The sequence below is a fragment of the Ahaetulla prasina genome, chromosome 14 (assembly GCF_028640845.1).
Source record: "Ahaetulla prasina isolate Xishuangbanna chromosome 14, ASM2864084v1, whole genome shotgun sequence".
NCBI lineage: Eukaryota > Metazoa > Chordata > Lepidosauria > Squamata > Colubridae > Ahaetulla > Ahaetulla prasina.
In genome coordinates this window covers 18471378-18488354 of record NC_080552.1, presented here as the reverse complement: position 1 = coordinate 18488354, position 16977 = coordinate 18471378, and the positions used below count along the sequence as shown (strand labels likewise).

The following is a 16977-nucleotide window of genomic DNA, read 5'->3' as shown; positions in this document are numbered from 1 at the left end:
TCAAGAAAAATATCTAAACGAACGGAAGAATTGGATTGATTATATTCAAAAAAAAGATATCAGATTAAGAAATTTCAGATTGCCTTTGAATGAAGGACGTTGTTTTTGATTTTAATGGAAGAAGTCAGGTTATATGAGAGAGAAGGATTATAAGTGTGCTGGATTTTAAAATTTTAATGTATGACTGTTTGTTTATTGAACTATACCTTGTGTTTGCTCCGGGAAGTCGGGGGGGGGGGGTTGGAGGGAGGGGGGAAGGAGGGGGAGGAGGGATGGGAGGGGAAAAATTTAATTGTTGTTGTAAAACTTTTTCAATTAAAGTCAATTTGTCAATAAACGTTCTGGTAGCTAAGGAACATTCTGGTAGGCACCAGAAGAGCCTCTATACACTTACCTTGAAGTTTGGCTGAGCGAAACAACGAGCTACGGCGATCATGGACGCTGTGAGGGGCCCGGAGACCCCGATGGTGGTGAGGAACTCCGAAATGTTTGGGGTGAGCCGGAACGGGACAGGTCGGTTGGCATCCAGGTCCCCGGTAGCATCGTTGATGTCAAACCGGAAATAGGCCACGTTTAATTTGCCCGTATCCTAAAGTTTGGAATGAAACACAAGGACAACGTTGGAAGGAACGACAGAGAAAATGGGAAAGAGAATCTACTCCACAAACAATAATGCACAGCTTGGGGCCACCAGGGGCCCTCCAAAACCTTCAGGGTGGCTCCCAGAGGCTTCCAAACCCTTCTACGCAAAACAAATTAATGGTTAACGTGATGGAAAGCGACGATGTACAGGTGGTTCCCGACTTACGACGGTTCGTATAAGGAACGTTTGAAGTTACGATGCACTGAAAAAAGGGTCTCATGACCGTTTTTCACGCTTACGACCAATGCAGCATCTCCATGGTCACGTGATTTAAATTCAGACACAACCGGCTCATATTTATGACGGGTTGTAATGTCCCTGGGGAAGCCGGATTCATCTCACCACAGTACGTAACCACTGCAGTAATTCACTTAGCGTCTGCTCCAAGAAAGGTCGTAAAAATGGGGCAAAATTCGCTTTAATCCAATATCCCACTCAGCCTTGGAAATTTTGGCGGTTGCGTTCAATTAGTGCAGTTTTAACGAGAATGGAAAGGGACGCGGTGGCTCAGTGGCTAAGACGCTGAGCTTGTCGATCGAACGGTCGGCAGTTCAGCAGTTTGAGTGCCGCGTAACGGGCTGAGCTCCCGTGACTTGTCCCAGCATAAACCAACCTAGCAGTTCGAAAGCACGTAAAAAAATGCAAGTAGAAAACCAGGGACCACCTTTGGTGGGAAGGGAACAGCGTTCTGTGCGCCTTTGGCGTTGAGTCATGCCGGCCACATGACCACGGAGACGTCTTCGGACAGAGCTGGCTCTTCAGCTTTGAAACGGAGATGAGCACCACCCCCTAGAGTCGGGAACGACTAGCACGTATGTGCGAGGGGAATCTTTATCTTAATGGGTTTAGACCTTAACCCTCAACCCCTCCCTCTCTCAACACTTTTTGGGCCTGTGAGCCCCTAGATTGGACGGGGGGAAAAGGGGGGGAGCCCTCCTCCTATTCAATTGTAGGCGACGTTTCTGATAGTCGAGGTCGACGTTCACGCGGAATGCAAAGCGATGCTTTTCCCAACCCGCTCAGGCAGGATCGGCACAGTGAGGTTAACAAGAAATTCAGCTCCGAACGCAGCCCTCTATTAACCGGCGTATAAAGATGACAGGTATAAACTCTCCCAGCAAGGTATCAATCCTGAATAATGGCTCCTTTTGTTGTGCTGCCGGATGGATCGGCCCGGGGGGGGGGGGGGGGGAGGGAGAGAAAAAAATTGCTCTCGTTTCTGCTTCTCACCCCATACATAGAAACTTTCGACTGTTCTCCCTGACAATGCAGCTGAAAAGGAACGGTTGTAGAATTGGAAGGAGAGGGAGGGAGGGAGGGAGGGAGGGAGGGAGGGAGGGAGGAGGAGGAGGGGGGGTGGAGGGTCCGTTAAAATTTTCAGCAAACTCAGCGGTCTTTTTCACCTTAAGAGCAAGTCAAGAAAAAGACGGAAAAGAGTTTCTAGACTTCTTCTCAACCTCTTCACTTCTCCGCCGTGGCCGGAGAAGACATTGGAGGTTCCTGCTCTGCGGTGAACCGACGTGTTGTATCTTGCGTGTATGGGTGTAGGCAAAGAACAGATGCGTTGCATCTGTGTGTAAGGGTTTGGGCAGTTTCTTCCCAGAGAGTTCTGACCCAGCTCCCCAAACACGACAAACCCTCTGTATTTAAATCAATGATTCCTTTATTAGGAGCCCTGGGAAAAAGTTCATCTCTCACCGTAGGCTAACAAGTCCCAAGGACCGGCCCATAGATTTTCACTGCTCTCCTCTCCTCTGCCTTGTCCGTATCTGCATGTCAAGCACTGGACTCAGCTGTTCTTCCTCTTCCTCATCAGCCACCTCCAGACCTGGGGGCTGTTGACTCTCCATCTGAGGGCTAACAGACAGTCCAGGCTCCGCCTCCATCTCTCTCTCTCTCTCTGACACCTCCATTCCCTCTTTCCCCTCGGAGCTCTCAGGTTGCCTTGATGCTGACCCTGACTCCCACGCCTCCTCCTCCTCCTCTGATTCGGCTGGAGCGGCCGGCAGCCGATAGGCCACAACAATGGGGTCAGTGCATGGGTCACTTCTCACAGACAGCGTCCCTAGAGCCAACCTTCCCTCGAAACCTACCTGAGCAATCTGCAACATCTCAGGGTTGAGTCGGTTCAGATGGAAGACAAATTCCGCGAAACCGATCAGCGCCAACTGGATCGTGAACATCTTCCGGAACGTCCAGTAGTCGGTGGCGTTCGGAAACGTGTGAAGGGCCCATTCCTTCAGCATGCTGCGTGGCACCATGTTACCCTGAACTTCTTTCAGAATATCCCGGAGAACCTGAGAAGGGAAGCGTAAATTGATCAGGGGGTGGGTTGGTTATGGTTGGTTGGTGTAGGATGAAGGTTCTCAACTTGTGATCCGTGGAACTCCTAAGGCCATGATGGCGAACCCATGGCACGCGTGCCAGAGATGGCACATAGCACCCTCTCCGATGGCACGTGAGATGTTGCCGCAGTTCAGCTCCACTGTGCATACACGAACCTCTCGCCAGCCAGCTGGTCTTCGGGTCTCTGTTGGCCATGTGCAGGGACGGGGTGCATGCACAGGGGGTATGGGGCACATGCAGGGGGCCGCATGTGCAGGGGGTCCACGAAGGCTTGAAGAAATGTTATGATTTAAATCCTGAGTTAAGTCTTGGGGGTGTTATGACTCGTCCTCCCTCCTCTCCTCAGCCAGGCCCCTCCCGTCTCCAACCGGGCCTTTTATCAGACTCCGAGTCTGATAATGAAGATGAACAGCCTGTCATGCCTTCAACCCCTGGCCCTGGCCCCATGCCCGGAGAGGATTCCAGGAGTGAAAGGAGTAGCCCGATAAACCTCACTCATATAGCGTGTGTTCCTTTGGCTCAGCCGTCAGAGCAGGAAGCCAGCCAGGTGCTGGAATTACTCAGCCCTACTCCCTCTGACCCCTCCCTTTCCCTGACAGCAGATCCAGATGAAGACAATTCATGTGGGAGGACCCACTCGGAGATTTGAGAGGCGACGCCAGCAGAAGGAGGGGTGGGGCAGGCCTGGATAAATGCTGAGACATGGAGCCACACCCCACAGCCTATATAAAGGACCTGCTTTTGGCATTCCAACCTTGAGTCAAGCAAAGTCTTAGCTAGTTTGCTGATATCGGACTCTATCGCTGAAGTCACAACTTGGACTCCTGCCTGCCCTGATAAACCTCGAAGGAACCTGGCAAGCTGCAAAGGCTTTGTTGCCAAGTTTGTTACGGACTTTCTTGACTCGTTCGTCGGAGTGGGAGTGGGACACGACAGGGGGCTCCATGGCCACAAATGTTATTTAAAGGGGGGTCTATGGTGAAGAAAAGGTTGAGAGCCACTGGTGTAGAAGATGATCAGCCTGAGTCTGAGGGAGGGGTCAAACACGTCATCAGTTTGAGTCCTTTCTGCCCCCAAGAGATCTAAGTCCAGCCTACCTTGAAGTTCTTCTATTCTTATCCCCCACTAAGTTCCCTTGACTGTTAATGGTTCAGATTCTTGTGAAGAGCTTAAGCTTACAATCAATCTTTATACCCATCTGAACTCTCTGGATCTGCTGATTTTCCTGGCACTTGACAAACGGTTGCTGTGGGGCGGAATTGTGGACCAATTTCTCCTGTTTCTTGGGAATTTGGATCTTGCAGTTTAATCCAACTGGAGAAGACCAAGTTGAGGAAAACTGAGATGTGTCTTCTGAAGTTCTCCTTCCCTATCACTTTTGGGGTGGTCAAATCTTACTGTTCAGTGCAGTGCTTCGCAACCTCTGAAACTTTAAGATGGGTGGACTTCCAACTCCTAGCATGTTGAGGAATCATGGCTAGGGAATGGCTTCCTCATACTGGCTGGGAAATCCTGGGAGATGAAGTCCATGCATCTTAAGATTACCAAGCATGACAACACTGGAGTAGGTGATCTTTCTGGTCCTTCCAACTCTATCATCCACGGCTGGCTGGGGAATCCTGGGAGTTGAAGTCCACCCATCTTCAAGTGGCTGCAGTTGAGCAAACACCGGTTCGATTGGTCTCTCAAGGCTTAGATGAGCCTCAACTCTCTACAGGTCTTTTGCTCCTTCTACAGGCAAGCTGGGTCTCACGTGTAAATATCTGTAAGTCACCCGTAATGAATTACTACAGCATGGATTGGCTTAATTAATTGGAGTTGGAAATAAAAGAGGGGAGCTGCTCGAAAAGAACAATCACTGCACTTGCTCAAATTAAACTATTTAGGGAGACAAAATTTCTGCGCGCCGAAGGCAAGTACCTTGGAAAAGAAAAAAAGAAAAGGAGACAGATGTTTCAAGTCACTTGATTTTTTTAGGCTGGGCAAAGAATGAAAGGTTGCTTATTAGCAGGTGAACTTTCGAGAGATGGTGCACCTGGAATTAAAAACGGGTCAAGGACAACCTTCGGTCTGCCTATAAATTTTAAACCTTTTACAGCTAACCATTTCGGATCAGAAATGGATGAGTAAGGATGGTAATGGAAGATTAATTCGTACCTATTCCTCCTCAGGAAGAGTCAAACTGTGTTTTAGTCAGAGTAAGGAAATTAAGGGAAAGCCACAGGAACAGGGTTTAAATGCCAAGCGTAAAAGACCAATCTCTTGAGTAAACAACTCAAAAACATAGAACAGGGTTGGAAGGCACCTTGGAGGTCTTCTAGTCCAACCCCTGATCAAGCAGGTCCCTATTTAATGATGGACAAGTGGCTGTCCAGTCTCTTCTTGAAAGCCTCCTATGATGGGAGCACCTACAACTTCTGCAGGCAAGTCGTTCCACTGATTAATTGTTCTCACTATCAGGAAATTTCTCCTTTGTTCTAAGTTGCTTCTTTCCTTAATTAGTTTCCACCCATTGCTTCTTGTCCTGCCCTCAGGTGCTTTGGAGAATAGCTTGACTCCCTCTTCTTTGTGGCAACCCCTGAGATATTGGAACACTGCTATCATGTCTCCCCTAGTCCTTCTTTTCATTAAACTAGGCATACCGAATTCCTGCAACCGTTCTTCATATGTTTTAGCCTCCAGTCCCCTAATCATCTTTGTTGCTCTTCTCTGCACTCTATCTATCTAACCCGAATCTCTTTTTTTGAACAGTGGTAACCAGAACGGGACACTAAAGTGAACAGCCCTTTCTGGGGCACAATACCTGATGACTGGCCTGAGTCCCTCGTGCCTGGACAGTGGCCAGCCGGTCGTAGTAGCGAGAAATGGGGCTGTCGTGCTCAATCCCTTTCTTGGCACAGCGTTGCTTGTAGATCTCCACCAGGGAGAGAGAAGAAGGATTGTCCTCCACAAGACGCATCTGGGGAGAGACAGCCACTACACGGGGAACTGGAGAAAGGAGACAAGAGGGGGGGGGGGGGAAATCAGAACGCAAAATTCAAGCTGGGCGGATATGACGTCGTAGACGACCCTCATTCTGTCAAGGACCTCGGAGTACTCATCTCAAACGATCTAAGCGCCAGAGCTCACTGGAACAGCATTGCCAAAAAGGCATTAAGGGTTGTCAACCTAATCTTTGCGAAGCTTCTTCTCCAGTAATATTGCACTGCAAACTAGGGCATACAAAACCTTTGCCAGACCAATTCTTGAATACAGCTCATCTTTTTTTTTTTATTTGCATTTATATCCCGCCCTTCTCCGAAGACTCAGGGCGGCTTACACTATGTTAGCAATAGTCTTCATCCTATTTGTATATTTATATACAAAGTCAACTTATTGCCTCCAACAATCTGGGTCCTCATTTTACCTACCTTATAAAGGATGGAAGGCTGAGTCAACCTTGGGCCTGGTGGGACTCGAACCTGCAGTAATTGCAGGCAGCTGTGTTAATAACAGACTGTCTTACCAGTCTGAGCCACAGAGGCCCTCTGACTGGAACCCGCACGGTATATCGGACGTTAATACAATTGAGCGAGTCCAGAGGTATTTCACGAGAAGAGTCCTCCGCTCCCCTGCTCACAATAGAATCCCTTATGCCACCAGGCTTGAAATTTTGGGCTTAAGACAGTTTAGAACTACGCTGCCTTTGGTCTGACCTAAGCATAGTATATAAAATTATCTACCACAATGTCCTACCTGTCAATGACTACTTCAGCTTCAACCACAACAATACATGAGCAAATAATAGATAACAAACTCAAGGTAAACCGCTCCAAACTCGATTGTAGAAAATGCGACTTTAGCAACAGAGTGGTCAATGCCTGGAATTCACTACCTGACTGTGGTTTCTTCCCCAAATCCCCAAAACTTTAACCTTTGACTGTCTACTGTAGACCTCACCCCATTCCTAAGAGGTCTGTAAGGGATGGGCGTAAGAGCACCAACTTGCCTTCCGTCCCTATCCTATTGTCCTCATTTATTCGTATCCATATCCTGTAGTCCTAATCATGTTTATACCTATATCTGTTATCTTATATATGTTTGACAAATAAATAAATAAAAATAAAAAGGAGAAAACAAAAGGAGCAATTCATTTTGTGGAAAACAGCAGGAAGAACCATCTCTAAGAAATCCAGAACATCCTAGCACATGTCCTTCTACCTTCAAATCTTGTCCGGAAGCCAGCCGTAATTTTTCTTCTAATCTCAAATATGCCATTGCTGGTCATTTATGGTCATAGCTTTAAGCTGAAACACGCGACGTGGCTATTCTGTGCCCGAAATCTTTGTGCAGACCTTCATGTCAAAATATTTGTGATTTCTTCTTCAAGAGTGTAAGATTTGGACACATAGCCAACAGCCTATTCCATATCCTAGCCCAGGGGTGCCCAACCATGACAACTTTAAGACCTGTGGGAGTGGAATTCTGGGATTTGAAATCCACATCTGGCTGGGGGATTCAGGGAGTTGAAGTCTCAGAATTTTGGGAGTGGAATTCTGGGAGTTGAAGTCCACATCTGGCTGCGGAATTCAGGGAGTTGAACTCTCAGAATTTTGGGAGTGGAATTCTGGGAGTTGAAGTCCACAGCTGGCTGGGGAATTCTGGGAGCTGAAGTCTCAGAATGTTGAGAATTGAATTGTGGGAGTTGAAGTCCACAGCTGGCTGGGGAATTCTGGGAGCTGAAGTCTTCGAATTTTTGGAGTTGAATTCTGGGAGTTGAAGTCCACATCTGGCTGGGGAATTCTGGGAGTTGAACTCTCGGGATTTTGGGAGTGGAATTCTGGGAGTTGAAATCCACAGGTCTTTAAAGTTGCCAAAGTTGGACAGTCCTGTATTAGCCTCCGAGTTGAGCAGCATGGACTCTGTATTTTTCACTCAAAATCATGCAAGGTTTGTCCACCCCGCCCCCCAATATCACAGCCACAATATTGAGTTGATTGATCCACTCCAGATGCTGGGGGGGGAGGGGGAATGGAAATTCAGTCAGCACAGTTTTAAAGCTTTCCCAACAATCTACTGGAACCCACGCCCTTTTCTGCGGGAGAGAAAAGGGAGGAACTGTGTGCTTTGCGATGGGTGGGCAGCCTCTCTATTGTCAAGGCTTGGGTTGCTTCCGAGGTGACCTCTGGAGGAGGGAGAGATCAAACAATGGGGGGAGATTGAAGGAGAGAGCAAAGGGCCGGGAGACCTGCCCATCTAAATAAAAGCTGAGATGATTAAGTGAAGAGCATCATGGTCTTTGGCTATGAGAGAGAGAGAGAGAGACATACAGACAGAAGGAGAGAGAGAGAAACAGAAGGAGAAAGAGAGAGGGGGAAAGAGGGAGAGAGAGAGAGAGGAGATAAAGAGAGAGACAGAAGGGGTAAGAGAGTGGAGAGAGGAGGGAGGGAGAGAGAGAGAGAGAGAGAGACAGAAGGAGAAAGAGAGAGAAGAAAAGAGGGAGGGAGAGGCATAAGGAGAAAGAAAGAGGAGAGAGAAAGAGGGAGAGAGAGACAGAAGGAGAGAGAGAAACATAAGGAGAAAGAGAAAGGGAGGGAGAGAGAGACAGAAGGAGAGAGAGAAGGAGAGAAGAGAGACAGAAGGAGAAGGAGAGGAGGAGAGAAGAGAGCAGCAGAAGGGAAGAGAGAGGAGAGAAGGAGAGAGGGAGGGAGAGAGAAAGGAGAAAGAGAGAGAAGGAAAGAAAGAGGAGAGAAAGAGCGAGACAGGAGGGAGAGACAGAAGGAGAGAGAGAGAAGGAGAGAGGGAGGGAGGGAGAGAAGGAGAAAGAGAGAGACAGAAGGAGAGAAGAGAGAAGGAGAGGAGGAGAGAGAGAGGGGAGAAAGAGAGAAGGAAAGAAAGAGAGAGAGAGAGAGGAGAGAGAAAGAGGGAGACAGGAGAAAGAGAAGGAAGGAGAGAAGGAGAGAGGGAAGGAGGGAGAGAAGGAGAAAGAGAGAAGGAAAGAAAGAGAAAGAGGAGAAAGAGGGAAGGAGAGTGGGAGGGTGGGAGGGAGGGAGAGAAGGAGAAAGAGAGAAGGAAAGAAAGAGGAGACAAAGAGAGAGACAGAAGGAGAGGGAGAGAAGAGGAGAGAGGGAGAGAGAAAGAGAAAGGCAGAAGGAGAAAGAGAAGAGAGAGAAGGAGAGGGAGGGAAGGAGGGGTCAGTTAGTTTGTCCAGGAGCCACCTCCCAGTGATGTATTGGGTTTCCAAGCCCAAAAATACAAAGCAAAACCTCCGTCGCTAAGCGATGGGGTCATTACGTGAGTCATCAGCCTCCACAAGGTTTCACTTTCTATTTACGGACCCGGCCAGGTTGCTGTTTCTTTAAAGATGAAAAGCTGCATTGGGTTTTTATTTGCCAGACTCGGATAGAATGAATTGGACTTTGTTGCAAATAAATAAGAGCTGTCAAAATTTGGGTGCAGAAAAAAGAAAGAGAGTGGGGGGAAAGCATTAAAGTAACAATACATCCCATCTCAAATGGGTTGTTAAAAATGACTCTGATGGAAATATTTACTTTCCAAGCATGTTCTTGGTGGGTGTTTTTTTTTTCCTCTCTCTCTCTTTCTCTTTTATTGTACGCAAAGAATTATTGTGTGACAGGCCACTATATATAGTCAGCCATCAGTAAACTCACGGAATGTTTTATATATATATAATATATATAAAAATAAAGCCTCCAGAACCAAAACGTTTTGTTTGAATACTGTAATCAAATATAATTGAGAAGCAAAAAACGACGGACATAAATTTGTAACCAAAGAGAAATCTGACGTTTTTAACAGAGCGCTGTGAATTAACAATGCCAAGTATTATGCTATTTTGCCAACGGGGATTTTACAGGTAAGACGACAACTGCGACCATATGCTCTGTTGCTAAGCAAGACGGCGGTTAAGTAAATCCATTTTATGACCGTTTATGACCAGTGCAACTTCCTGCTCTGAAAAATAATCACCCAGGCTCTGTCCAAGGACCTCCAAGGAAGAATAGAATAAGAGAGTGGGAAGGGACCTTGGAGGTCTTCTAGTCCAACCCCCTGCTTAGGCAGGAAACCCTACACCATTTCAGACAAATGTTGTCCAATCTCTTCTTTAAAAATTCCATGTTGGAGAATTCACAGCTTCTGGAGGCAAGTTGTTCCCACTGATTAACTGTTCTATCTGTCAGGAAATTTCTCCTTAGTCCTAAGTTGCTTCTCTCCTTGATTAATTTCTACCCGTTGCTTCTGGTCCTGCTTTCAGGTGCTTTGGAGAATAGCTTGACTCCCTCTTCTTTGGGGCAGCCCCTGAGATACTGGAAGATTTTTTTACCTTTACCTCTATCTTCTCACACTCACCAGTGAAGAACAGGTGTCTCTTTGTGGTTTCTTTCCTCTTTTCCAAACAGGGGTTGAGGAGGCGAAGGAGTTGCAGGACTCGTTCCTCTCTACGTGACTCGGTCAAACAAGCGTCGTTCATGACAAGGTAGGGGTAAATCTTCCCATTATGGCCTCGGATATACAGTCTTCTAGCCGCGGTGTTATGTTTCTGTACGATCTCTACCCTGGGCATAAATCTATGTGGGGGGGGGGGGAGGAGAAGAAGAGAGAACCAAAAAAAGAAAGATATAAAGCAGTCGAGTTTCCCTAATTCTAAAGCTTTATTTCTCTCCTTCGAGATGAAAGCCGGATTTTAAAAAGAGAGAGACAGAGACAGACAGAGAGAGACAGAGACAGAGAGAGGGAGGGAGAGAGACAGAGAGAGGGAGGGAGAGGGAGAGAAAGGGGGGAGAGAAAGACACAGAGAGAGGGGGGGAGGGAGAGGGAGACAGGAAGAGAGAAAGAGGAGGGAAGGAGAGAGGGGGGGAGAGAGGGGGGGAGGGAGAGAGAGAGAAGGGGAGAGAGACTGGGGAGAAAGAGAGAGGGAGAGAGAGGGGGAGAGACAGAGGGAGAAAGGGGAGAGAGAGAGGAAGAGAGAAAGAGGGGGAGAGAGAGACAGAGAGAGGGAGGGAGGGAGGGAGGGAGAGAGAAAGAGAGAGAAAGAGAGAGAGAGGGAGAGACAGAGAAAGAGAGAGAGACAGAGAGAGGGAGGGAGGGAAAGACAGACAGAGAGAGAGAGAGACAGAGGCAGAGAGAGGAGAGAGAGAGGGAGGAAGAGAGAAAGAGGGAGAGAGACAGAGACAGAGAGAGGGAGGGAGGGAGGGAGGAAGAGAGACAGAGAGAGGGAGAGAGAGAGGGAGACAGAAAGGAGGAATTCTATTACCTTACTTAAAATGCTAACAATAGGAAGCACATTTTGCCGTTTTGACAAACACCTCCCAGTCCTCCTCATCCCACCTCCTCTTCTCCATCTAACACTGATTACATTCCCTAGTTGGGTAATGAAACATCTGCCAGAAAACAACTAAGTTCAGAGAGCACCAAGGACCCCACAGTCCTAGTCCCAGTCCAGTCCCCCCCCCTCCTCCTCTTCCTCTTCCTCCTCCTCTTCTTCATCTTCTCCCATCTAACACTGATAACATTCCCTAGTTGGGTAATGAAACATCTGCCAGAAAACAACTAAGCTCAGTGAGCACCAAGGACCCCAGAATTCAATCCTGAGTTACAAATATTTTCTTCTATCGGTGTCCTTGATCAAAAGTATCTTGCTCTTAAAAGGTGTGCTTTAAAAAATCCATTAGACTAGACTAGACTAGACTAGAACAGAATAGAATAGAATAGACTGCAGACTAGGATAGGATGCAGAATAGAGAATGGAAAGGAATGGAAAGGAATGGAAAGGAATGGAAAGGAATAGAATAGAATAGAATAGAATAGAATAGAATAGAATAGAATAGAATAGAATAGAATAGAATAGAATAGAATAGAATAGAATAGAATAGAATAGAATTTAAAGACAACTGTATCCAGAACCACACAACACTACAACCAAGTTCTCTATTTTACTGGCCTTCCCTTACCGGGCAATTTTGATGTAGTAGTGAGTCGGTTTTGGCATCAGGAATTCCCCAGGAATTTCCACTTCAGCTGTCTGGGCAGAGAAGTTGCTAAGAAAACGACACTTTTCCTCGATGAGAAAAAATTTGGGCAGCTGCTTGGTTTTGGCCTCCAGGATTTTGATCCACTTCTTCAGCTTCGAAATGAGATTGTGGAGTTTCATGGAACCCGGCACGCTGAAGTCGAAATCTACGAGAGAGAAGGGGGGGGGGGGAGAAGAAGAAACAATCTGTTAGAAATGGGGATGAAAAAGCATTAAGGTACCTGTGGTGCAGACGCCGTTAAGTTGGTTTTCAGAATTTTATTTCCTCTCCCTCTTCTGTCTACCAATGTAAAAGGATGTTACAATGAAAAGCGTTAACAAAAAAGCAACAAAACCCCAAATAGGAACATCGTACATCTTCAGACGTGTAGGAAATCTGGGAAGACACAGCTTTCTTGCCGAATTTCTCACGGTTATATGATTTCCGGTATTTTGGGTGGTGAGGCGGCCTAGAGGCGTAGCTTTCGCTTCACAATCAGGAGGCTGGGTGATTTCGATCCTAGGTAGAGGCAGATATTTTTCTCTCTCTGGGCACAATGAGAATATATCTGCCGAACAAAACTCCGCGCTAGCGACTTGAAAGGCATCCGGCCAGTAAACACTCGGCTCCATTCAGTTGCCCAGATTCCACCCTACAAGGGATCATGGGGTCATTAAAAAAAAAGATGATGATGTGATTTCCGGTAATTTACTTTATTGTTCTGAATCTGTATTTTTCCCCGCTGATATTTAGTTAGAAGTGACTTAGTGGTTCCTAGAGGCTTAAAGCAGAGTATTAATCAGATGCAATCAAGTTGGTTCAACTTTAAGAAATTTTCAGCACTTTATCCTCCAAGGTTTAAAATAGATAAGCGACAGTGACCTAGGATGATCTGTTCCAACTTACACAGTGTCAAAACAAAATACGTTTTGACATTTTGTGGGTGTTACTCGTTGGTGGGATAACCCTACTTACAAAAGGGGGGGTGGGGGAGAAACTGAACATTTCATTCTGTGTGGCAGTTCATTGCATAAAAATAGATAGGTCATTTCTTTCACGTCACGTCAACTTCCCAAAGGTTAACTAGATGTGCAGTAAATCAGAACAGAGCAGAGAAAACAGAGTTGGAAGGGACCTTGTAGGTCATCTAGTCCAACCCCCGGGCCAAGCAGGAATCACACACAATTTTGCATGTCAAAAAAAAAAAAAAAAAACCAGGTAGGGATCATATTGCTCTACAAGAAGCATATTATCCTTCTTTTCTTTCCTTTTTTTTTTGGGGGGGGGGGAATATGCCCAAAGATTCTGGCCTAATGATAAATTTTAATCGAGGGTTTATTAGTGGGGTTTTTAAGGGGTTTAATTTATTTTATAATTTTTTTACTTATTAATTTTAAATATTCAGCCTATTGAATCAGATTTTTAATTAATATTGTATTTTAAATTTTTTGGTTTTTGTGTTTTATCTATGCTGTACACCGCCCTGACTCCCCGGAGAAGGGCGGTTTAAAAATACGAAAAATAAATAAATAAATAAATAAAGATATATTTTTTTTTTTGCATTTATATCCCGCCCTTTTCCGAAGACTCAGGGCGGCTTACACTATGTTAGCAATAGTCTTCATCCTATTTGTATATTTATATACAAAGTCAACTTATTGCCCCCAACAATCTGGGTCCTCATTTTACCTACCTTATAAAGGATGGAAGGCTGAGTCAACCTTGGGTCTGGTGGGACTAGAACCTGCAGTAATTGCAGGCAGCTGTGTTACTAACAGACTGTTTTACCAATCTGAGCCACAGAGGCCCATTTGTTTAGAGGAAATCAAATCTCATTCATTCGTTCATTCAATTCACTCAACTTATAGACTGCCCAATCAGTACAGGCTCAGATGTGGAGACTCCAGAACAGAGGTCAGCAACCTGCGGCCCTGGAGCCGCATGTGGCCCTTTCATCCCTCTGCTGCGGCTCCCTGTCATTCAAAAACCGCCAATGTGCAACACCCACCGGCACGCGATTTATTGAGCTTTTCAACCCCCAGTAGGCCAACCATGGATAAATCCAAGAAAAGTTTCAGAAGAAAACAGAACATTTAATTCAACTACATATGCTAGTTTTGTGGCCGCTCAAGAAATAGTCAGGCATAGGAAGGGTTTTGTGGCTCCCGGTGTTTTCTTTTCTGTGGGAAACGGGTCCAAATGGCTCTTTGAGTGTTTAAGGTTGCAGACCCCCTGCTCTAGAATGATGGGCAGGGAAAAGCAACAAAGATGATTAGGGGACTGGAAGCTAAAACATGTATGAAGAACGATTGCAGGAACTGGGTATGTCTAGTTTAATGAAAAGAAGGACAAGGGCAGACATGATAGCAGTGTTCCAATATCTCAGGGGTTGCCACAAAGAAGAGGGAGTCAAGCTATTCTCCAAAGCACCTGAAGGCAGGACAGGAAGCAATGGGTGGAAACTAATCAAGGAGAGAAGCAACTTAGAACTAAAGGGGAATTTCCTGACAGTTAGAACAATTAATAAGTGGAATGACTTGCCTGCAGAAATTGTGAATGCTCCAACACTGGAAGTTTTTAAGAAGAGATTGGATAACCATTTGTCTGAAGTGGTGTAGGGTTTCCTGCCTAAGCAGGGGGCTGGACTAGAAGACCTCCAAGGTCCCTTCCAACTCTGTTATTCTGTTTTCATACCGGTTTAAGAAAACATTTTTTTTCTTTAAAAAAAAAAAAGGAAAAAGAAAACTATCCATAACAGTTAAAATCAGGAAAATGGCAATAGAGGAGTTGTTGGTGCCACTGGAATTATCTTGCGTAGAGTTGCCAATATCTGCCTTTCAAGTTTTTTGACAGCACCTATATTTTCTATTTTGGTCTGGCATTTTCATTAGACTGTTTCTAAACAGCAATTGACGGGTGGTTGACACTAGATAGTTTTAATCCGGGTTCCCCACCCCCCACCCAATATTATTTTTACGGCCTGTCTCACACTTTGCATTTCCATTTGTCCCTAAATGTCTCATTTTTATTGCCCCTGTAATCATCTTTAATAACATGCGATTCTGTGTTATTAGTTGCTTTACTGTGAACCGCTTTGCAAGGGCTTTATAAAATTTAATTGAAAGAGGAATCCGAGGATGTGAAAAGCACAGACCTCAGTGTCTTTCGAGTATTTTCATGCCAAATCCGCCCCGCTGTGTTTAAGTAACAAACCTGGTGGCTGGGATTTGTTCAGCTCCACATTAACCCAAAATGGAAATCTTTTTATTTTCAGGGCCATCCCATAAAAAAGGAGCAGTGGGTGATTGGAAAGGTAATCCTCCTTAAAGAGAAACATATATTTAATAGAATAGAATAGAATAGAATTTTATTGGCCAAGTGTGATTGGACACACAAGGAATTTGTCTTGGTGCCTATGCTCTCAGTGTACATAAAAGAAAAGATACGTTCATCAAGGTACAACATTTACAACACAATTGATGATCAATATATCAATATAAATCATAAGGATTGCCAGCAACAAGTTATAGTCATACAGTCATAAGTGGAAAGAGATTGGTGATGGGAACTATGAAACGATTAATAGTAGTGCAGATTCAGTAAATAGTCTGACAGTGTTGAGGGAATTATTTGTTTAGCAGAGTGATGGCCTTCGGGAAAAAACTGTTCTTGTGTCTAGTTGTTCTGGTGTGCAGTGCTCTATAGCGTCGTTTTGAGGGTAGGAGTTGAAACAGTTTATGTCCAGGATGCGAGGGATCTGCAAATATTTTCACGGCCCTCTTCTTGATTCGTGCAGTATACAGGTCCTCAATGGAAGGCAGGTTGGTAGCAATTATTTTTTCTGCAGTTCTAATTATCCTCTGAAGTCTGTGTTTTTCTTGTTGGGTTGCAGAACCGAACCAGACAGTTATAGAGGTGCAAATGACAGACTCAATAATTCCTCTGTAGAACTGGATCAGCAGCTCCTTGGGCAGTTTGATAATAAAAGGCTTGACATAAGCAACTTCTGTCTGGAATTCTCCTTCGCCTCTTCCTCCTCCTCTTCCTCCTCCTGCTTCTGTCCCTCCTCCTTAATCTTCTCTTTCTGCTTCTTCTTCTCCTTCAGCATCTCCTCTTCCTCTTTTACCTTCTTCTCTTCCTCCTGCTTCTCCTCCTTCTTTCTCCTCCTTTCTTCTTCTTCTCCTCCTCCTCCTGCTTCTCCTCCTTTCTGCTTCTCCTCCTCTTCCGGCTCCTCCTCTTCCTCCTTCTCCTCCTCTTCCTTGTGCTTCTCCTCTTTCTGCTTCTCCTCCTCCCTTCCCCCACCTTCCATCTTACTCAAAAACAAGACGTTAAGAAGATCGGCTGAGCAGCTTTCAACAGCTGGATTTCCCTGTTTTCAAATACCAACATTTTTAATCCCTTTAGGAGGGACTAAGACAGACTATCGGCACATCGCCAGGTTTCCAAAACGCCCTCCCCAGCCTTCAAAGCTGCAGAAAGACATCCATACACCGCGCTTCCCCCGTGCGATGCCCTCTAAACGTGCTTGACAATCTCCTCCATCATCCCCAGCCAACCCAGAGGGGACCTGAAGATTGAAACGGGCTGCCATCTCAAAACTAAAATTTTTCAGCCCTGCTCTGGAGTACGACACATACATCAAAATAACCTAATCATTTAAGGGGGGGAGGGGAAGAAAAGAAAGAATACAAAGAGGCCTTCTTCCATTTTGAGGCAGCTTCGACTCATCTGTGTCAACAGCCTCCTCGTTTAATGGCGGGCGTACCTGAGGACAGGTGAAGCAGGGAAAGGATGCTGTCTCTCCAGAGGGGGGGGAGAGTATTTGCACGGAGCCAACCCATTTATTCACATAGATTTATGTCCTGGCATTCGATCGTAGGATTGTCAAGCTTGCTTGATAATGCATTGTGATACCCAACACGTTTGTGTGCCTTGGGGTAACAAACAGTCTACCCAACAGGCCACCCATCAAAAACA

The 16977-nt window shown here is 45.8% G+C and overlaps 1 protein-coding gene across 1 annotated transcript in view; it reads right to left on the bottom strand.

The window, feature by feature from the left end:
* The window catches only part of TRRAP (transformation/transcription domain associated protein), a 141439-nt gene that overhangs the window by 4716 nt on the left and 119746 nt on the right, over window positions 1-16977 (bottom strand). The window contains exons 68-72 of the mRNA XM_058157098.1: window positions 11941-12166; window positions 10340-10557; window positions 5793-5977; window positions 2737-2940; window positions 395-589 (exon numbers count right to left, since the gene is read on the bottom strand). Coding sequence (XP_058013081.1) covers window positions 395-589; window positions 2737-2940; window positions 5793-5977; window positions 10340-10557; window positions 11941-12166 — 1028 coding nt within the window. The remainder of the gene's footprint in view (window positions 1-394; window positions 590-2736; window positions 2941-5792; window positions 5978-10339; window positions 10558-11940; window positions 12167-16977) is intronic.